Raw genomic sequence first — 23,516 nt, forward strand, 5'->3', positions numbered from 1 at the left:
CAACTAAACAGTGTCATTCACTTGTCCAGAAGTTACTCCCACATAAATTGTGGCATTGGTTGAGTGTGACACAGTGTTCATCACGAATCTTGACACTTGACCAGCACATTTATATAAGCCCATGAGCACATCTGTGTGAATAATTATTATTAGAGGAAGTACAGTTGTGATACAGGCTGACTTGGTGCATCATTCCTATCATACACTGATATACATACAGTACGAACTTATCTCATAATAATCATGAGCGTCGGGGAATAAAAGAGTAGCTTAATAAGTCGTGTCATGTCCCTGTAGCATTTCCATCTGATGATTTATCTTGATATAATGCAGATAATATTGTAATATAATATTTGAAAGCATATTTCTCACGATACTTTGCTATAGGTGTGTCTGATTGAGTAAAGAGCTCATCCCTGACTTAGTAGATAGTTTTTCTCATATTAGCTCATATTTTTCTTCTTCAGTTTTGCAGATTAACCATTCATCATGTCAAAAATAAGGAAATGGAATGATGATTATGTGTGCTTTGGTTTCACTTGCACAACAGGAAACAATGGCTTGCAAAAACTCCAGTGCATTTTTTTTAGCATTGTATTTTCCAGCTCAAATCTGAAGCCATCCAAGCTTCAAGTATAAGCATGGCAGAGCTGATGTTGAAGGACATGATGTTGGGTCATTGAAAATCAAAAGAGCTTGTTTTGATTCACAGGGAGCTCTTCCAACATTAGGTTTCATTTCTGTTGAAAAACTACTACTTCTTGCTTCATACCAAGTGGCATATAAAATGGCCAAATCCAAGAAGCTCCACACAATTGTGGAAGATCTCATCAAGCACTGAAAATAGCAACAATTATCCTGGGCAAAGATGCAAGAAAAAAATTTGAACAGGTGCCCCTATCAAATAATGTCATTCACAACCGAATCAGTGATTTCAGTGAAGATATTTTGGACCAAGTCATCTCAGAGGTCAGAGCTAGTCCTCTTAAAATCTCTATTCAGTTGGATGAGTCAGCTGATGTCTCTAGTTGTAGTCAACTCATAACATTAATGATGTATGTCAATGATGGTGCTGTGAAGGAAGATTTCCTGTTTTGTAAAGATCTGAAAGCAAGCACAATTGCAAAGGATATGATGCAGCTGGTGAAAGACTTCTTTGCCAAACATTTAGATATCAAAGTCTTTGGTTCTGTGTGCACTGATGGTGTACCTGCAATGCCTGGAAATAAATCTGGCTTTTCTGCATTGATGAAAAAGGAGATTCCAGACTTGCAAGTTACCCATTGTTTTCTTCATTGGCATGCTTCAGTCTCAAAACATTGCCTCCAAATTTAAAGAAAGTCCTTGATACTTGTGTGAAGATAATCAACTGGATCAGGGGGCATGCTTTGAACCATCGTATCTTCAAATCATTTTGTGAGGATCTGGGAAGTGAGCATTCAGTTTTGCTTTTCCACACAGAAGCCCATTGGTTGTCTTGAGGACAACCTGCTTTAACCTGCTTCTTTGAACTGTGGGAAGAAATCGAAGTTTTTCTGGAAAAGCATGAATGTGATCTGGTTGGAGCATTGGAATCACAGGGATTCACCCAAATGCTAGCTTATTTAGTTGACATTTTCACTCATATGAATGACCTGAGTGTTTCTCTTCAAGGAAAAGGGATAAACATATTGAAGGCTTGTGAAAAGTCGAATGCCTTCAAAGAAAAGTTATGTCTTTGGCATTGAAGGATGGAAAGAGGCACTCTCTCAAATTTTTCTTCAGTAGAGGAGATGGTTGGGATGCTGGATCCGTAACTCCTACTGTGTGTGAAGAAATTTTGGCTCATTTGGAAATGCTATCAGAATCATTTGATGGATATTTTGCTGCTGGAGACCTGAAGATTTCAGAAGAATGGATCATGAATCCATATTCCTACAATTTGGAGAAAATGTCAGATGATGAAGAGCTGAAGGAAGATCTTATTGATTTGCAGACAAATCAAACTCTTGAAATGCAGTTTGAAAGCAAGACTTCTGGTGTGCAGCACTGGATATGTTCCCAAGACTTGATGGAAAAGCACTTTGTGTCCTCATTCCATTTGCAACAACATGTTTGTGTGAATCTGGATTCAGTTCTGTTTTGTCATTCAAGACAAAATTTAGGAATTGCCTGAATCCAGACCTGCAGATCACAGTCAGCAAAAAAGTTCCATGTTTTGACAAAATCAGGAAGAAAAGCAGAAGCAAAGAAGTCATTGAATTTTATGTTCACAATTGGGACTGATTTTACCTTTTACAATTTTTTTCTGAATAAATTAGAATCTAATTGCTCAATTTATATTTGCATTTTATGCACTGAGTTAAAAGCTTATTTTTTTAAGTTCAATTTGTTCACCCTCAGTATTGTATGTGGTTCAATTTGTGGTTCAAAAATTAGAAATTAGACTTCTTTATCTTCAAATGTGATATTACTTTTGCAGGGGGTGCGAACATTAATCAAACATTTCCTAGGGGTGTGGGGCATAGAAAAGGTTAGAAATCACTGCCCTAAGTAGACAAATTGTCATCCTTCTTTATTTATTTGCAACCTGAATTTGGGTGGTGATCTGGGGGAGAGAAAGCATTATTGCCTCAGCATTATGGCTTTTTTTTTTTTTTTTGTCTGCGCTCAGTCATTACTGACCCTGCAGTGACTGCTTTGGACGAGTCCTTTGCAGTTTTCAAGGCAATTGTTTTTGGAAGTGGTTTGCCAGAGCCTCCTTCCTAGAGCAGATCCCAGCTGGCGAGCGCAGGAGGCGGGGTTTCCGTTGCTTCGCGCCCTTTTTGGGCGAGCGCGGTTTTGCGCTTACTGGCAGCTGCTCCCGACTCCCGTGCGAGGCGCCGCCAGCATTTTTCCTCCCACTGGAGTGAGAGTACCCATTTATCTACTCACGTGAGTTTTCGACCTGTTGGGTTGACAGAAGCTGGGGAGGAAACAGGAGCTCACCCTGTTTAGCGCGAAGGCTGGACTCGAACCACCGAAGCGTCAGCCATTTCTGGCCGGCAACTTTCAGCGTCATTAAGCCGCTGCGCCACCGCGTCCCCCTATTATGGCATTGCTCCACCAGTAAAATGTGAAAGCCACAAGAGTTCTCCTTCACTCTAAGCTGCGATGTGATAAATAAACCACAATTGGTAGGCTTTGCATAAATGTTAAACAAAGTATGTCATAGCTTAGCATGATGGGTGAACTCAGCCAAAAATAGTTCTAACATCTGTAATTAAAAAAACATGGAAGTGAGACTGAAAAAATGGGCTGCGAAATACCTAGCAAGTCACAATATATGATTGGGAATAAGAGGCAACACATTATATTGACCCATCCCTATTACGTGAGTTTCTGTAGTATCATATGACCTTTAAGATTTGGATAAGTAATGAACTTAATCAGCTCCTGACATTCATCAGAATGGAATTGTTTAATGGATTTACTATAATACTGTTTTCTTGTTTATAAAGAAACGTCACCTGTGAAATACAGGAGGAAATCCAGTCTTGTGAATCCTGAGAGAGGGTATAGTACTGCTCTTTTAAAAAATATTTTAGCTTTTATGGACTTGGACTTGGTTTTAGAAGGCCTTTTAAAAAGTATGCTTTACAACCTTTTCTGGAAGTATGAATGGCCAAGCTATTGAATTCATTTTCTTACAAGTGAAATCTTCCACAAAAAACGAAGTGGTCCTGTTATTTGCCACCTCACATTCTAGAAAACATGGCTGCTGGATGGTATGTTATGCTGTCTTGCTATTTCTATTTCAGTATCACAGCTAATAGCAGTATCACAGTATCACAGTATCACAGCTTGACTCAGTATCACAGCTTGACTGAAAAAATGGTGCTGCCATATATAGAGAGAGGAAATAGAGAGGTAATGAGCTTGCAACCAGAAGCATTCATCATGAAGCACCATTTCTGAGAACTGACATTTCCAGAAGTGACTCAGTCTGGCAAACACCATTGTTCCAATTATGGCACATACAGAAAGCAACATGCACTCAAAACATTCATCTGCTCTTCATCCAAATCAGGGCATAGAAGCAACACATTTTGAACCTATTTGTGTGAATGGGAATCAGGAATCAGAAAATGAGGGCCCAAACATTTCAAAAGTATGTCTGAAAAACCGTGCTGCATTCAACTTCGAGCACTCAACTGAAATTTAGAACTTATGATAGTGTCTTCATTTCAGCTGTTTGGACCAGGGCCTTTGGAGCCATAAGATGAGGCTGAAAGTATGGTGAAAGCGATGGAAGTAGTTCAATAACTGAATGAGGCCAACTTGAAAAATTTTCTCTGGATGGCGATGACTTTCCTTCCTGATATACAGTATACTTTACCTCTGGAGTGCTCACTTGGGGGAAATAAACTGGACCAAGGCAACCTATCGTAAAAGGTAGGAAATAGAAATTTTTGTTTCCCAGTTTTGACTTCTGGGACTGCCTGCAGTTTTCTGGGCAAGACCTTTGAAAGTGGCTGTTGTCTTCTTGCTAGGTTGAGAGAGAGTGACTGGTCCAAAGTCACCGAGCTGGCTTTGTGCCTAAGGTAGGACTAGAACTCACAGCCTCCTGGTTTCTAGCCTGATGCCTTAACCACCCCACCAAACAGCTTCCCTAAGGACCCCCTATAGCCAGCTGCTCCACTGCTCCACAGGATGTAAAACTATTTCATAAAGAAGATGCCACTTGACACCTTAAATATAAAAGTAGATAGATAATAGGTGTAATTGATGCTGTAAAGAAACAGCTGCCTGTTGGATCCTGTTGGCAAACTGGGTTTTTGTTGTGGTGGGTGGATGTCTGGGAGGGAGGATTCCAGGTTGGATATATTGCTCATCTGCTTTGATGTCTCTGGTAGCAGTGAAGGAGTAATAAAGCTGCCTGTTTCATTGCTCTCCTAGGAGGAGAGTGTGGCTGTATGAACTCTCTGTCACAAGGAGAACTGAAGCAGTTCAGGAAAGAGCATCAAGCTATGCGAATCAGTGTCACCGCAGCCAGCAATAGCTCAAATGGAAGCACAGAAAGCCTGGATTCCACTGTTGGAACTTGCACAGAAACAGTGACTTTCACTCCACAGTGGGAGGAAGAGGAAAGGGGATCTTTTTATTATTCCTTTAAGGTATGTTATGCTGTCTTGCTATTTCATGGTTTTGTATTTTCCAAGAGTTTGGCAAGCATTCAGTGCTTCAGGACTGAGAATATCTTGCTTTGAGTTGATATCCAACTTCCTTCCACTCTGACATTCATTTCAGAAGGGACTCCTAGATGTTTTTAGCTAAACTATTAGCTTTTAGTTGCCCTTCAGTGTCAATGAACAAGAGGAAATTTCAGCAGAAAGTAGGAAAGTTCTTTTGAATGTTCTGGGAATTATATACAAGCATTGGTGTATTTAATTTTTTTTTTTTTTTTAGTGAAGCCAATAGTTTTCTTTCTCCAGTTGATTTCTGTACTGCAATGGCACAAAAAATTCCACAGAATTGAACTTTGAAATTTAGATAGTAAATCTGGCTTATCTTTGACCTAATTGCCACTATCTGTTCTTGTATTTTGTTCTTTTTGTCCTTAATCAATATCACAGCATGCTTGCCAGTTCTCAAGCACCTGATGGTGGACTGATCTTTCAATGTTTATACAGTCTTTCAATCTGTCTTATTCTAGATGAGTTGGATTAAATTTCCACTTTCCAGAAAAATATAGAATATTGCTGTTAGCTCTACACAATGGAATTGGGTCAAATGAAAACAAGCATGAGCTCTTGGGTTGGGGTTTTTGCTTTTCTGCAGGTTGAATTTGCAGACATCTTCTGGAACTCTGATTCTAAGGTGCCATTGGAAGAGCAGATCGGTGAAGATGCCTTCCTATTTGTGAATGCTCCGGCACGCGAAGATGAGGCAGTAAAACTGTGCTGATATCAGGCCATGTCAATCTCTCGATTTTGAGCTTGGTGTACATCTGAATTTGTGGGAATGTAAACAAGAATCGGGCAGCTCCATTTAAATGCACTTTCTAAAATGTAGAAATGTCTGTCATCCCTGTATGGAAGCAGCACTCACTGATTTGCCTACCTAGAACATATCTGTACTGCTGCTGGCTCTTATAGCACCCACCAAAAAGACACCTTCTGAAAAGCAGCTTTTCTTCTTATAGCACATCTTATATAAAAAGTAATAAGAACAGTCCTGCTAGATGAGAAGAACAAACCCACCAAGTTCAGTATCCTACTTCTTCTAATAGCCAACCAGATACTTTGGGAAAATTCTATATATATTATGTATTTTATATATATTTATAGTTTTAATGTCTCTGTAAGCTGCCCAGAGTCCCCTATTGTGGGGGAGATGGGCGGTGGAGAAATCCAATAAATAAATAAATAAATAAATAAATAAATAAATAAATAAATAAATAAAGAAAGAAAGAAAGAAAGAAAGAAAGAAAAAGAGAAAAGCAGGAGGTGAATTTAGAAGCCTAGTCATTGACGCTGAAAAGCATAATGTCTGTCAATGCTGCAGGTTCTGCAGAATTCCTGTCCTATGCTGGGTTTACAATTGTTCCCTTTGAGATGTAATGATGGATCATATGTACATATTCAATAATCAATGGCCACTTCTGCTCACTGCAAACTATTTTAATCAAACAGTTCAAAGTAGAGTGTGCTTAGTCCTTTCCCTCCCATAACTCTCCTGTTGCAAACTCTGTAAAACTGTTTTCCCCCTCACTAAGTTCTAGATATAAGTTTACCTTTCCAAATATGTTTGAACATTAACAATACTTAAGTGAGTCATGCAGATCCCTATCCATCAATTTCAGTGGAACAGAATTAAGCATGTTCTGTGGGATGCTTATGTCTTATGAAATAAATGGGATTTCATGTCTTAATTTTACTTAGAATGTACCCATTATGTGGGAACATATACTTTTCAGATCAAAAGAACTTACTTCCACATTGCAAACACTATATGGACATATGCTTTAACTCTACTAATGGAATTTTTCATGAATGATTATGCATGGGGTTGGAGGACATCTGTCTGATTTAGAGACTGGAGCACCTACTCAACCCCTTTCCTCAATGAACTCAGAGGGAAGGTGTAAAACTTGTTTTCCTATCTGCAACAGTAAGGAGGAAATCCACTCTGTGGTGTGGATAGAAGAATCTAATTCATGCAGTTGAGTTACACATTCCTTTTTATGAATTCATTTGAAACTGTTCTATAACAGGGCAAAACATTAAACAATCAATTGTTCTTTACTGTTGGCAACAGTTGTTGGAACAGTAAACAGCAGCAGACTCCTATCAAAGAAAAGAAAAGAGAAAGGAAAGGAAAGGAAAAGAGATTAGGAACACATGTAGTGAATTACTAGTTAACTTTGTCAATTTTAAATCAATGTCCTAGCAGGCTGTGCTACTTAACAGTGGAGATCCCAGATCCAGTGAGAAAGAACTAGGACACCACATAAAAGAAAAATGAACTTGAATTTCTAAGGTAGCAGTATGTATTAGTGCCATAAAAAACATCAAGATGTCATCTTATTTTCTCTGCTGGTAAATATCTGATATGGACAAGCACTTGTGTTACCTACCTGCATAAAATATTCCATGTTTACAGACCACTCTAGTGGATTCTTGCAACATGTGAAACCAAAGCCAGACCACATTAAGCTATGGTGTGGCTTTGGTTTCACATGTTGTAAGAATCCATTATCATGGATGATGTGTGAACCAGTCCTGTTTACTAATACCAATATTAATTAATAATCATTATTCTGCCTCAGTGGTTTGGCTTTAACTTCATGAGAGTCCGCCATTTTTCTGAGTCAAACAATACATTGAACTATACATATATCAAATAGGATCACTAGACCAATCAGTGCTTGCTATAGTTTATTACTAAAGTAATATAGTATACTATAGTGAAAAAAAAAATCCCAGATTTTACCACAAAAGCAGCATGTGTTTTGATTCAGAAAACATAAGGCAGAAGCGAACAAGAAAGGAAGAAAAAGTCATATTAATAAAGCACCTAGTTACCTATATTTAAACATTACAATTTTACTTACCCCTTTTTCCTTTATTGCTAGTTGCCTAAATTTCACATGATTTAATTATTTGTCCTTATATGAACAGCTTGTTTTCGTGAGTTGCAATGCACAGAGCAAACCCTAGAAACACTACACAAGCTGTTTGATCTGAAAGCAAGAAAAAGGCATCGAACTGTGGACCTTTTTGGGTAATTCTTTAAAATAGATTAAACTCAGTTCTGACAAATACCATGATTTCAAGAGGGCGTTCAGAAGTACCAGAACTTCCCTCTCCTTTCTGCTGATTACAGAGGTTACCCTCATGTGGTGAAAGGGGAGCGCACCTCACTGAGCCTCTGTAAATGCCCTGCACTGCTTTGCTATCATTACATTAATTAAATAACAAGCTGGTTTCATTGTAACCAGCTCAGAAGCAGTTAACTAGAAACAGCTAGTTACAAAGTTAGCCTACAGTTCTGTCTCCTCCTTTTGTTAGGGGGCATTAACTTTAGTTGAACAACCCAACATGTAATTGCAGACATCTAAAGAAATTTTCATATAATTTCCTCCTGAGTAACCTCAAGTACTTATTCATTTTACTCCATGAGTACTGAGCCAAAAACAGCCTTACCTTAAAATCAATGACGGCTACATATAGCACTCTGAATTTATTCAAATATGTCTTCATCACCTGCTGTAGAATTAAGCCTTGCTTCAGGTCAAAATAACTCAGCCAAAAATCTTTCTGTTCATCTCCAGTATGTTGCTGTACTTCATCTTCCAACATAAGCATCTTGCACGTGTTTTACAATTAACATACTGCAAATTAATTGGGCTTTAGTTTGATGGATCTAATTTATTTCCCTTCTTATAAATTGGGATGATAATGGCTAATCCCCATTAAATCCTACATCAGTCTAGCCACTTTATACATCTGATCAAGTGAGCTGCAAATCATGAAAGCTTATGCCTTTTAATAAAATGTGTTAGTCTGAAAAGGTGCTATCAGATACTTCCTGATTTTTAGCTACCAGAGAATAAATAGCATGGTTCACCTTCTAAAATGTTTACATTGATAATGTAAGTAATTCTTCCAAATAGATACTAGGTTCTGACAATTTCAAAATGAATTTAATGGGTAAATTATTATTTTCTGATCTTTATTCTGTTTCCATTCATATAATAGACTCTAGTAAATTCCAGGAGACAAAAATATAATCAATCGGACCAGCACCTATGCACCCCAGAGTAGGACTTTTACCTTGAAGGTCTCCCTCAACTACTTCATGGAGTACAAAAAGATCTAAGCTATTTCGTACAACAAGCAAAGCTTAAAAAAAACAACAAAACTAATCAAGGTTAACACCAACAAAGCCTCACATATTATGTGAATGCATCTGCTAGGTCTTTATCTGACCTGGAGAAGCATGTTGTGTGGACTCAACCACTCTCCCTTTCTCCATGACATTTCTGGTTCTGCTACATAGATAGATTATAGATAGAATACTATCTACATAGATAGAACATAGATTAATGTAGTAATAAGTTCTCCATATTATTGCAGGTGAGAGGAGAATGTAGGAAACTATTAATCTAGTTCAGTACTGTCTACACTATCCCTAAGGGTTCTCTGTGGCTTGGCTGCTCTGCTTTGAGAAGCTGTGGATTGGACCTGGAACCTTGCACATGTTGGCTTTTCACTCTACTGAGAATGCCATTTTCTGTGACTTCCATAATAACCAGTTGCACTCTCTCATATGAGTGATGTAAAAAGAAACATATCACACTGAATTTAATGGTCACAGTATCATTAAATCTTGCAAATGTTGGAGGCCACACTAGGGACTTTAGTGAAATGTGATTCTAATCAATGGGTAGAGGAGCAGCCAATACTTTCTGTAGCAAGGAAGAACCCAGAAATAACAGAAGCAAGAATGAATAGAGAAGTGGGACTCTGTCTGCACATTGTTTTAAAGTTTAAGTTATTATGGTGTCTTCTAGAAGACGGGCTTTTTTATCTCATTCGATAACATCAGACTGAAAAAATTCCAAACTCTGGAGAAATGTAATCTGTTTCATTTCATGTCTTCTGTCATCTATTCATGATGTTAATGGCTACACTGTGGGATCAGAGATAAAAACCAAGAACTGACATTCATATTCATTACCCACTCTAAATGTCCCGATGGCCTCTCTTAGAAGTTTAATATAGATCTACAATTGCCCTGAAAATACAGGATTTCATAACACGGTTGTTATCATGCCAAATTACTATGCAGTAGCATCAAATGAACTAACCACCCTTTTTCTCCCAATAATGCCTCCAGAATGATGCTGTGTCATAATGTAACTATTGGGCTAATGAAGTGAAAGCTGCTAGGCTGCTCAGTGTTCCCCTGCCAGTCCTTGGAGTAATCACAAATCCTTTGTGAAGAAAACTAAGAAAAACTCTGGTGTTCTAACTTTAACTGCAGCCCCTCTCTCCAGTATCCTTAGAATTTATCTTCTGAAAGTTGCAAACAAACACTTCTGCTCTCATGGCAGACAAATTGCACTGTAAAGGTGATTGACTGTTTGATTGATTATTGATTATGTGCCATCAAGTCATTTTCGACTCCTAGCAACCACTTAGATAGATTCCTGTAAAAGTGGGGAAGATTTATTCAGCCTAGAACAAAATATAGGCTCCCCAATGTGCCAAGTGTACATTTCCAGCTCCGTGCCCCAAGTAATCCTTCTTCTCATGAATGGCCATGCTACCTTAGCAGCCACTGTGTGTATATTTTATTTTATTTTATTTTATTTTATTTTATTTTATTTTATTTTATTTTATTTTATTTTATTTTATTTTATTTTATTTTAAACACATTTATATAGTCACCCATCTCACTAAATGTGATTCTGGGCAGTGTACAACCAATAGTTAAAACAATATCATAACTATTAAAACACTTATGAAATAAATAAAAACAAGATAAATAAGATAATAAAAACAAGATTGTGGGAGAACGCCCATCTAAACACAATACAACCATTGTGCAGGGTCCCCATGGGATCCCCAAGGTTGCTGGAAGAACCCTGTTTTCAGAGCCTTCCAAAAGGCTAACAGGGATGGAGCTAACCTCACCTCAGGAGCGGGATGATGTTCCAGGGGGTGGGAGCCAGAGCAGAAAAGGCACATCATCTGAGTCCCATCAGATGAAGCTCTTTAGCAGATGGGACCTGCAACATATGCCTCCTGCTGGACCTCATGGGATGGATAGATGTGATTGGGAAGAGGTGGTCCCTCAGTTAACCTGGACCCATGCTCTATAAGGTTTTAAAGATCAAAACCAGCACCTTGAATTGCACCCAGAAACAAACTGGCAGCCAGTGCAGCTCATGGAAACAGAGGTGTAACATGTGCCATCCTAGAGGTACACATAACTGTCTATGTAGCCACATTCTGCACCAGCTGAAGCTTCTGGATACTCTTCAAGGGCAGCCCCATGCAGAGTGCATTACAGTAATCCACCCTGGAGGTGACCAGGGTGTGAGTGACTGTGAGTAGAGCATGAGTGAGTGTCTTCTCCCACAGTACCAGACAGTACCAAATGCCCCTGAAAGTTCCAGAAGAACCAAGAAGACATCCTCCTGTTCTGGTCTTTGATCAAGCTGATCAAAAAATAAGCAGCACTAAACTAAATGTTATACTCCTGAGTTAAACTTCTTCCTGAGTGCTGTGATTGCTTTTGCTATTGTGTCTTCCTTAATGCCAATCTGTTAGGTGAAGGGGGAGAGGGAGGTATATAATTTAGATTATACCATGGGCATTTCATGTCTGCTGGCTCGCTCCCAGTTCCATTACATTCCTGATAGTTCATCAAACAACTCTTTGACATCTCCTGTTCAGGAGGCATCTGTGCAGGAAGAGACAGCACCTAGAGAGGGACATTTTTCTTTGCCAAAAATGACAGTGGTATTGGCAGCACTGTGTGAGGACTATATGTGGCCTCTGGTCTGTGTGCTGAAGACGGCTCATTTGTGTGCTACAGACAGAGTGGTAAATCTCCATAAGATGTATCGTTTTAACTACTTTTTGATAAAACTCTTTTATTCCTTGGTATCAGTTCTGCAGCTAGTACCTACATCCCAAAGTATTGTCTTATGCAACAGCATTTAGATTATGTAAAACATAAATAAAGTGAGCCAAGAATACATTTTTAAAACTGGGTACTTCTGAAAGGGAACCGATGAATAATAATCATCAGCAAAAGCAGTAGTGTACACACGGAGAAAAAGTTACAGTCTTAGGAATCACTCACCATTCAAAGCAACACGTTCTTTTCTATTATTATTCACCATGCATTTATTCAAGACTACCATTTTCTGTATTATTAAAAATAAAGGCTGTGGCCACCTTTTTCCCCATAAGCCTCTTATCTTTTAATATAAAGGCATATGCAACCTCTTCCCCCATGAAATGGTCATGTAAATTTGATAGGATTTTGTTCTTCTTTTGAGGTCAATCTTATTCAACTGAAAAATGATTATATAATTAATATTCTTATTAAAGGGACCTTATCCACTTGATTGAATGCTGTTAAATTAATTGATTTATCAAGGAGAAAGAAAAATCTAAGTTTCTACCATCAATAGGTAGAATCTGAAAATCTTATTATCCTATAAATAATCATGCCTGCAATGCTTTGGATTAACTCTTTAAATGCTAATTGTTTTTAACTTTGTTATATTTATTGATTTATTTTATTGTTCTTATCTTTAATGCATACCAATAATATTAAAAAAATCAATCCTACTTATCTTTAGATACATGAAATGCATAAATTACTTACACATCCTTTCTAAATTTTATACATATATATTGAATGCATTCAAAATAAACAAGCTGGCTGAAATCATCACCTGGAATGGCTTACATTTAAATAGTTAAGGGAAAACATTTGATGTTGAATGAAACTTAAATTCATGTTACAGAAATAAATTGTGCTGGAAAAGTTGATTTATATACTTAATAGGATTTCCAATGGATAGTTAATTATTCAGCCTTCATGATTTTTCCTCCTGATAACACATAATTTCACAGAAACCGTAATCAGCTTATTTCATAAAAGAATGCTGCATGGAATGTAATTACTAGTTATGGCGATGCCCAGTAGCCTTGAAATCAAGGCCAGCCTCTAATACTCTGTCACATATTTCACCACCTCTCAAGTTTTCTTATTTCCTGGGCAAAAGAAATAACTTATTTCCTGTATGAAAAAATAACTCACCACATAACTTAAAAGTAGACATTGTTTACCGAACAATCTCAATGTAACATCCAGTGACATCAGAAGAATGAAAGCAGAATTTTAGCAGTGTATCTGCATCTGATGTGGCAACCTCTGTAGAAAAGAAGCAGGTAATGATACTCTAATGCTGTGTTCATTACCCTGAACCCCTTGCTCCCCTCCCCTCCGCCCCAGTAGATGCTACTGGCAATGCTTCTAATCTGATTGTAAGAAGCAAGACTCTCCCATGATATTCTGTTGAATATTCTGTAGTATAGTTTTCATTCTGTATCATACTTATTTTCCAACCTGTAGAGTCAGAGGAAATAATTGATGAGGAGAGAAAAATCCTCCAATAGTATGGCCATGTGGCCTTGGACATATGCTTAGGAACCAAGCATCTATCACCTGAGCATGTGTCATTTACCATTTACATTTCTATACATTTCCCTAATTTTCCAAATCCAAAACCCATACTTGGATCATCTCTTCATTAGGACCATCCAAAATAATACCAAGGCATGTGCAAATTTTGAACTGAATTCTCTAGGAATCTAACTAGGCAGAAGAAGCAAGAAAGTCTAAAAGTGGGTCCGGAAGTTACAACCATGTGATTATAACACAAAACTCATGATGGTGTTTTGAAACTGAACACATTTGCTTGTAGTAGGTACAATCAGTACTGCATCAATTTCATCTAACATTTAGGGGCTTCCCCTGACTTGAAAATACAAAAGTGATTGGTCCTTAATCTGTTCCTGACTGCAGGGTCCTGTCCTGAAAGAAAATGAGAATATGAGTTTTTAAAATGAGTTTTTAAAATTCCCTTTTCAGTCAAAATCTGGAAGTACAGACACAATCTCGACACTGAACACTAATGCACTTAGTTTGTGGCATGGACAGCATATTTGAAAATTAGAAAAAAAATATGCAATGTCTGGATCAAAAAGGACACAGAAACCAGAATGGGTAAATATTTCAAAACAACATGGATGAAAAGAAGACCGATCTATAATGAATACTGTCTGCTTAAATACTGTAAAAAAAGCTGCTGAAAGCTTTTGAAGGCTACTTCATCAGGATGTAAAAGCAACTCTTCTAGAGATTAGCATAGCAAAAAAGAAGATTGCTTTGTTACAGAATAATTACAGAATAATTATTTTATAATAGATCTATTTATCTATTTATAATAGATCTATTTATCTTTCACTTTATCATATATTTTAATTAATGAGTTAATTAAATAATACTTTAATCCTGGCTCCATGAGTCAGTATAGCTCTCCCTTCCATGAAAGCCTGACATCTTTTATATGTTTTAAATGTTATTCCTTTCAGAAAAGTTTGTTCTAAAAGTTTCTCAGTATTTTACTTCTTTGGATAAGATAACACTGCAGAACTAAAAGGCCCTGTTTGAAAGAAGGGAATCTTGGATCATGACGATTTGTTACAGTATTTGATCATAAACTAGAAAGAACTTGGAAAGCTAATGAAAAGAGACTTGCTTGGCTCTGCTTGTAGTTGGAAATTAAATACTTTTTTACCTGAAGTGTGAAAAATGCCATGCTATTTAGACTTTAGAAAACTTGGGGTTTTCCCCTGCCCCACTTTCTGTGTTTTCCTCTCCCATTCACAGCAATCTTTCCAGCCTGAATGTTGGAACGTACAAATAAATCACTGTCTCTATTTGAAGTAATGGTACTGTCAACGTTTTTCCTTCTCTGACAGGAGCATGAGCAAGATGAATGGTTAATTTCTGACTGGTGAGAAGCTGAATAGAGAGGCAGGCACTGGCCACTGAACTAAGTAAAAGGATTTGTGTTAGCCTGCTAGCTGACAACCTAATGGGTTGATGCCTTTTAAGTTGGCTTTTTCCCCTGTCGAGCAACTTCATCACAGGGTCAGATATGCTCACTGTCTACTGTAAGGAGAAGGGAAATGCTGTATGACCAGACATTCACTGCTATTTGCTTGCTTTCTTAGGTCCTTCCAACTACTCACAAGTTAATTAACTGCCCTCTTTCAAATACCTGCTAGATCAGGAAAGTTGTTCCCTCCTTAATAATGATTGTATGAAAGTAAGCCTATGGATTTCAAAGGAAAAACAGTCCGTAACACCGTTGGGGTAATCTGTCCTTCCTAGCTAATGGCAGTCCAATGGCTTTTCTGAAAGTAATTCAATCAGTCTCAAAACTGCAGCCCACCGGCTCATCTTTTCCAAACTGAATTTCCTTTTAAATATTTGGCAACTTTTTATTTCTGATTTCATTACAGCGTATAACACAACTGAAGGAAGGTTGTTTTTACTACCAGTCATTTAATGAAGGTATTTTAAAAAATGGTTTATTATCAAGAAATCAATTCATCTGATATTCAAAATATTTTATCTGTGCATTTGATTTTTTTTTTTCTAAGTAAAGAACTGTATAAAAGGCAATTTAGGATTAAATTATTGAGAGACAACTATTTGTCTCTACAGGCTTCTCTAATTTCTCAAGATACCGAATTTGTTTCTATTGTCTAGAGCAGTGTTTCTTAAACGTTTAGCTCTCAGGACCCCTTCCCACTTTTAAAAATTATGGAGGACCCCAAAAGAGCTTTTGTTTGTATGGGTTATATTTGTTGATATTTATTCTATCAAAAATTTAAAATTGATGCATTCATAGAATATTTATTTATTGAATCATGTAAAAATAACAATATTAAACTCATTAGATATTTATATAAATAAAATATTTTCATGAAAAAAAACCCACTTTTTAAAAACAAATAGTAAGAATAATGAGGTGGCGTTGTTTTAAATTTTTGCAAATATCTTCAATATCTGGCAAATAATTCTGATTTTGCACATCCCGGAAAGGATCTTGGGGAACCGGTGGATCCTTGGACCATAATTTAAGAAACACTGGTCTAGAGTATTAGGAATCCCACACAATTTTGTTTCATCTGGAAATTTATTAAGCATTCCCTCCACCTCTTCATTCGGGTCATTAATGAAAATGTTGAAGAATGCCAGGCCCGGATGAAACCTGAGCCTTATGGTACTTCTCTTGAGGCCTTGCTCCAGAGTTCATCAAGAGCTCCTCATCAGACTAAAATCCTTCACCATGCGACAGGGCTGATTACTAGCATGGGAGGAAAAGCCAGACTTTGTGGCATACAGATTGGCCCTAAGATGTGGTTTCTCTCAAAAAGGCATGCCAGCACATGATAGAGAAAGAGGGTTACATTACCTCTGGGCAGAATTTTGTGTTGGCCTATGCCAGTGTTGTGCAAACTTGGCCACTTTAAGATGAGCCAGCTGGGGAATTCTGGGAGTTGAAGTCCACTCTTCTTAAAGTGGCCAAGTTTGGACAACACTGTCCTATGCCTTGAACCTCCTGCTAGAGATACTTCCTTGGCTGAAGTTTCGTATCTTGGCTTCTTTATCGCAGAATATACTGAATTCAATAGTACAAAACTAAAAAAAAAAAAAGATGTATTGCCTGCAATGCACTCTTTATTAAAGCATTAAAATAAATAAAAGCATCAAACAAAACCGGCAAGTTAATACACTCAACCAAGATAATTAAGCTAATCACGCCTTTATAACCAAAGTAATACATTATCAAAAGCTGGAGCCTTTACAAAGAGTATTGAAAAGAAGTTCTCACAATTTAAAATACAGTCAGTTTATCTGTTTGCACACATAGGTTGCAAAAAGTGTTTTGTTAAGTACTTTATATTTCCAAATAGGGTTTGCCTATTGTTCTTACTTTGCCCCAATCTACCGATAGCTGGACACATTCTAACATGACAGTCCCATGACAATAACATCTTGAACAAAGGCTAATGTGTATTTTTATCAACAGGAAAAATATTTACATATGTAATTGTTCTTTTAAAAGGACAAGTTACATATACATGCAGCTGCAGAATATTTTAGATGAATATTTAAAATATTGTGCAGTGTGCCTCTGTGTGCCCCGTAACTCCCTGAATGACTTTTAACATAAATGGGAATACATTTCAAAATAAAGTATCACTTGAATTAAGCTGATCAAATTGCATGTATACTCCAAATACTACTAACATTACTACTAATAATAACAATAAATTACATGTAAAAGCTTTTAGATGTACTAGAGAAGTCGGCCTACGGAAGTGGCATATACAGTAACTAAGTTATGTCTGTGAGAGGAAACTATTGTCACCAAATAACTTGAGTATATATTCAGGGAAAAGGAAATGAAAATGGAAGTTTCCTTTGTATTAATAATGTAAGTTTTTCTTGCACAAGCAAAATCACATCTTTAATATTTTCATGGGTGTTACTCTGGTCTCCTTCACGTCTAAAGAAGTTCAGAGCATGATAATATGCTATAGATTTAAATAATGTAATCTGTTAATATAGAGGAGAAAGACCTAATTTCATGGATGAGCAAATCTTAGTAAGAATGTTCTATGGATGTGAATGTCGGTTATTTATTTATTCATTTATTTATATGTCACATTTATATAGCCGCCCATCTCACAAAAGCAACTCTGGCAGTGCTTTGGGAATGACAAAAATTGCAGGGATGCACGTGGGCTGTAATTTCCTTAGAATCTATTTGAATCTGTATTCATAATACCTCTGCAAGCTGGAACCTTGGAACAATGTGATTGACATTATAGGCTTGTAGAAAGCTCTGTAAATTCAGACTTCCTTCAGCTATGAGTCATAATAAATAACTATGCTTTTACTAACCTATTGGTATGGAGTTATTGTTGAACTGGAATGGAACTGGATTAGAGGTTGTCACACTGAATAATCTTCCAACAGAACTGGAACTCTTGTATGGGCATCCCCTACGTTTGACTTGGGTTTGTGGGTCCCCTCAACATGAAATGAAACAGAATGTAAGATTATTCACTGTCAGCAACAAAAAAGATTAATTTAGTCTATAACTTTCCTTCACACTGCTTTATATTCAACAGCCCCAAGGCTGGAATTCATCTGGAAGAACTGATTGTGCCACTGTGCCCATAGTCATCTTTCTACTGAAGGAGAAAATATGACAGACTGTCACACTATTTCACTTTGAGAACAGAACTTTTTTCAGGCTGAGGCTGGATTATCTTCTTCAAAGCAAGATTGTCAATGATCTCCCAAAATTTTGGCCTCTTCCACACTTCTTGTTTGCCCTAGAACAAGGACAAGCCACCAAGCCATTTCTCAAGAAGAATGCAAAACCTCATCTTCAATTCATCCCTGGCCTACTGCAAAGGGAACTGCCACCCATCTTTTCTTGCTCCATGTCAAATGCTGGGTTTTCCAATTCTGTGGGCACAAGCCATGCCGAGCAGTCCCCCTACTGAGTTTCATATAGTTGCATGCCAGGCCTCCACCTTGTTACCTAGTGTGCGCTGTGGTGGAAATGTCCCTTAATCCTAAATATTATTTAGTCTTGGGCCTCCAAGCTGTCTGCCTGCCTGTAGAAGGAATCCTCCCACAATAAAGCTATCCCCTTTTTTTCCATCAGGGGACTAATGAAATGCTGGAACCCCCCCCCCCTTTTTTTTTTAATATATTGTTTTTGCCTGTGAAGGAATATTCTGTGTAAATACAGTGAGGTAGTGCCATTTCCCCTGCTCTAGGGCAATTTTTTATATTCCATGGGATATTTGCTCTCAGCATTCCCTTACAACATGTATCAGTTATAGATATTTGGGGGCTGGGGTGAGTTTGCAAGTTCCCCCCTCTAGCTTAAGTGATAACCATGATGTGTTGTCTTTTATGGGGGGTGATACATTATTTCTTTTTTGGCCTTATGTAACTGGTCATTCTATAGTCTGTTGCAATGGTTCTCAACCTTGGAAGCTTTAAGATGTGTGGACTTCAACTCCCAGAATTCCCCAGCCAGCATGCTGGCTGGAGAATTTTGGGAGTTGAAGTCCACACATCTTAAAGCTTCCAAGGTTGAAAAACACTTGGTATATACAAAGTAATGTCTTGACTAACTAGGCTAGATATAATTAGTCAGTCCTTGGTCTCTGGTAGATCCATCCTCTGGCTAGGGATGATGGAAACTATGGTCAAAAAATCTGGAGAATACAGGTGAGAAGGGCTTTTGTAATTACAATTAAATGTCATTTTAAATGACCAGCTACAAACATCTTATGCACATTACCTTGATAGAAATCTCATTTCGCTCTTGGTGCTGCATAAACACACCACAAATTCCAATACCAATTTTTTGTAACCAACTCAGCATCAGTCACCATTATTACATTCATGATTTATAATTTGATGTTCAGCATTCAGTTCCATTCTGAAGAAGCTTTAGTACAATACAATTTAGTATATGTGTTTCATAATCAAAAGTGTTTGAGCTTCAAAACTTCACATAATGCAGACGTAATCCTTCCATTTACTATCCTATTTTCTTTTCCTACAGACAGAACAGCTTGCAACGTTGTGGGTTCTCTTTGTTGTAACAGTTGTTGGGAATGCAATTGTTTTGCTCTCCACCTGGAAAAGGAAGAGAAAATCCAGGATGACTTTTTTTGTTACTCAACTAGCCATAGCAGGTAATGCTGTGCCAGAAAGGTAACGTTCCTGCCATTTAATGAAGAATTTAGCTGACAGTGAAAATTGTGGGGCCAGCTGGTGGGATATTACACTGTATATGTGTGCAATTGCTTAATTGGTTTTGGTTCCAGTTTTGATATTTGGGAGGCTTTAAGTCACCCATTATACTTGTTATATTGACCCAAATCCAGACACTTTGGAGCCGATTTTTTGGGAAGAAGGATAGGGAAATCAATGGGCAAAATGGGTGTCTAGCTTGCAAAGACTTAAATGTTTTGTATTGTTGCTTAGGTTGGTCAAACCTGGAAAATTGTATCTGTTTCTGGGAGATTGGATTAAGGGGCACAGTTATGGGTGCTTTAGCTTCACAGAGATTTAACACCATCATTTAACTTCTTAATCGTCATGGAACTGTTAGATTGGAATTTTTCAGAGGTACAATCTGGGGTACTTAGGGAGTTTATATTATTATGTTACGTTACATTACATTATTTCTGATGCCACTGCCTTCACTGCCACCATGCAAGGCATCACCTATAAAGGCATGAACTTTCCCTCTATTGTCATTTGTCAGACTCCACCTTTTGCAGTCTGGTGACTTCTAGCTATGCTAATTGGAAATAAGTTGTAGTTCTAATATATTAGGAGTGTGCACATCTGTTGAACAGCATTTCCTCAGGCATGACTAAGCAGACTTGAGCATTCAAATCTTCTTGCACCTATTTGAAATATCATTTGTATCTTTATCTTTAAGGGCAGCAAGTATTCAAGTCTATTTATACACAAACATTTTGTAAACTGCATTATATATCTTGTAGTGAGAAATGTGGTGGTGACATATATCTGAAAAGCCTGGCTTTCTGTTTTGTTTTTCATTGTTAATCATTTTTGTTAGGATTATATGCTCATGACATATTTGTGAATGTTAACTCAACAAAGACAGAGTATTCTATCTTACTTGACACAGGGGTTAAAACCTCTAGCCAGTAATGTGTAAGCTTTTCATCTTCTTGTTCTTGATCACTTTTACAATTATATTTCAGATCTGTGAGCTGCTCTAGTCAAGCTGTCAGGAGTGCTAGGTGATTTGTCTTTTTTCATGAAGATTACACAATTGTGGAAAAATCCACAAAGCCTCATCTCTAGACTGGACAAAAAGTCCTTTCCCCCTGTCTTTAAGTAGAACAGTTGAGAACTCAATTTGCCTACAAAAAGTTGACTGTTGTTTTGGAATATAACATGACTGCATGAATGTTGCTTTTTTGTTTAGCCTGCCACGATATTGAATGCATAGCAAGCCTTGACTGATAAATCATTTTTGTCTTTTCTTTTCTACACTTTCCTGAGCAATGTTTTCCCTTTTCTCTGTTGTATATAGAATACAACAATAAAATTTCCTAAGCTTATGAGACAGACACAAATTGAGACTATCCTGGATATCTTTGTATAGCAAAAATTGTAAAGACTAGCTGCCTTCTGGCTGAATTTTTCCCCACAATATTACATTTTTTGCTCCAGACGAGTGATTTCATCTGACTGTGAAGGTATGAAGGAATGGTATCATGCTATTCAAATTGAATGAATGACATGGCCTTGAGCAGCCTTTCCAAACCTTCTAATCTTAAGAATACATTAACTACAGTAGATATTTACCCGCAGCTATTCAAACTTAGGAAAGCTACAGATACTCCTGCATTCTCTTGCTTCCTCCCTTTATAATACATAAATCATACCTTTCCAATTTATCCCATCCTCCCCTTTTCAGGGATGGCAGTCAGGCATTTTACATGAAAATTTAAATTAAAAATAGCTCTGCTTTAATTTATTATATCTCTATAGAACAGGAAAACAAGTTTGCGATCAATGGGCTACTGATAAGGCAATGACGCAGGACACACAGCATGGTCAGCAAATTCCAATAACAGCTCCTGACACATATTTATCAATTCCTTCTGATATAAAGAGATTATTTAAGGGTAGAATGGTTTCTTTCAAATGCAAAATGCTTTTATGGTCCACCTAATTTTACTTTTTGAGGTTCTTTAAATCTTAAAAAAATGCATGGGAACCTAGCATGCTGTAGAGCATCTTTCTCAAGCACAACTTCTACTCCTCTTAACAGCCTTAGGGACCCCAGGAACCCTCTTAGGAAATAAAATGCACCCAGGTTTTATTTACCAGGAGGCAAATAAAATGGGTGCTTTGTGAGTGGCTGCACTGGGGGCCTTTGCTGGTCCAGCACTGCTCCGTGGCTCTGCCTTAAATCTGTGGTCTATAGTTGAGTCACCTTGGATGGTAAACCACTCCTTTTATTCACAGGAAGACTGCCAAGCATCTACAGTGCCTGGTGTACATAAAACAACAGCAAGTATGCGATGAAAAGGGATAATTTGCAAAACATACTTCTTGTTCCTGGAGGCACTCAAAATTTGCATTTGAGACATTGAGGCTTTTTCTGCTCTGATTATATCCAGAGTCAAGTCACTCTCTCAACAGTCATTCTTTCAGGTGGCAGAATGTATGCGATACACAATCAGATCTTTTATAAGTAACTCAGAAAGTTCTCCAGATTCACATGTTTGAGGGAATTTTTTAAACTCTGCAACATACAAGCCAATCCCTCCTCTGCTCCTTGACTTGTGATAAAAACCAGTAATGTCTCTCCAGGAGCAAAATATGTAGTGAAATTTTCTATTATTATTTGTAGTTTTTGCTTATTGTCCTCCTGTCCAGACTGAAAGGTGTTGTAAATTTCCTGTGCCTCTTTGCCATCAAAAGGGGGGGGGGGGGAAGGACACTGAAGCTGTTCTTCTTTCTACTCAGATCCACTAACAATCAGATACAATTGAAACAGCTGAAGCTGATGCTATTCTGTGATATCTGCTGTTTCACATTAGAGGATTTGATTCATCTGGGTTATAAAGAAAAGACATGTTTGCTATACTTCTGCCAACTTGTCACTGTTACCAGTAATTTCATATTTTTAATTGGAGTCTTTTTATTATCCTAGCAATCTGGTAACAGTATGCATGAACATTTCTTTACTTGGAAAATTAATGTCTGCAGAAGGATAAGTCAATACCTTCTCAAATTGCTTTATTTCTGGGAGTATGTAATCACCTGTGAAAAGATCAAAGCCGTTCCTCCCTGCAAATGAGGTGGCCCGAGCCAGGCTGAATTCACAGTCTAGGATTACGATGTGAAAAGAAGTTGGAAAAAAAAATCAAAAGGTGGAGGAGAAGCTAATATTCAATCTGGCAGCTTCTACGTAATAACATTTGTCATGCTCACTTGTATTCCTTTCCCTGGATACAGTTTGTATCAAGATGAACAGTCAGAAAAAAATATTTCATTTAGAAAGATAGCTTTCTCCCATTATGTAGAATATTCCAAAATAAACTGTTGGTTAGGGAGAAACCGATTCAAAGACTCTGCAATCCACTATCTTTACATAATGCTATGGAAGTACTACAGCCATGAAATAAGAAATAAGATACTCTTGTTATACACAAACTATGACTGGCTGCTAGTTCATCACACTCAGTAGGGTCAAATAAGAGCATTTGATTTGGATTGAGAAAGGGGCATGGATGTAAATTCTTTCCTGATATCCATAGCAACCCTGATTGGCCTAAGAAATCATTCAAAACATTCAC

At 37.5% G+C, this 23,516-nt stretch overlaps 1 protein-coding gene across 2 annotated transcripts in view; it reads left to right on the top strand.

The window, feature by feature from the left end:
• Positions 1-23,516, top strand: part of NPSR1 (neuropeptide S receptor 1) — a 103,833-nt gene that overhangs the window by 19,861 nt on the left and 60,456 nt on the right. For both annotated transcript variants that reach the window (XR_015797721.1, XM_088149971.1), the window contains exons 2-4: positions 4,210-4,413; positions 4,918-5,135; positions 19,727-19,859. Coding sequence is in view for 1 of the 2 variants with exons in the window: in XM_088149971.1 (XP_088006097.1) it covers positions 4,935-5,135; positions 19,727-19,859 (334 nt within the window). In the remaining variant the exon portion in view is untranslated. The remainder of the gene's footprint in view (positions 1-4,209; positions 4,414-4,917; positions 5,136-19,726; positions 19,860-23,516) is intronic.

Source organism: Python bivittatus, unplaced genomic scaffold, assembly GCF_059951505.1.
Source record: "Python bivittatus isolate LINGU-HERP-01145 unplaced genomic scaffold, Pbiv_v1 ctg000610_np1212, whole genome shotgun sequence".
Classification (NCBI taxonomy): Eukaryota; Metazoa; Chordata; class Lepidosauria; order Squamata; family Pythonidae; genus Python; species Python bivittatus.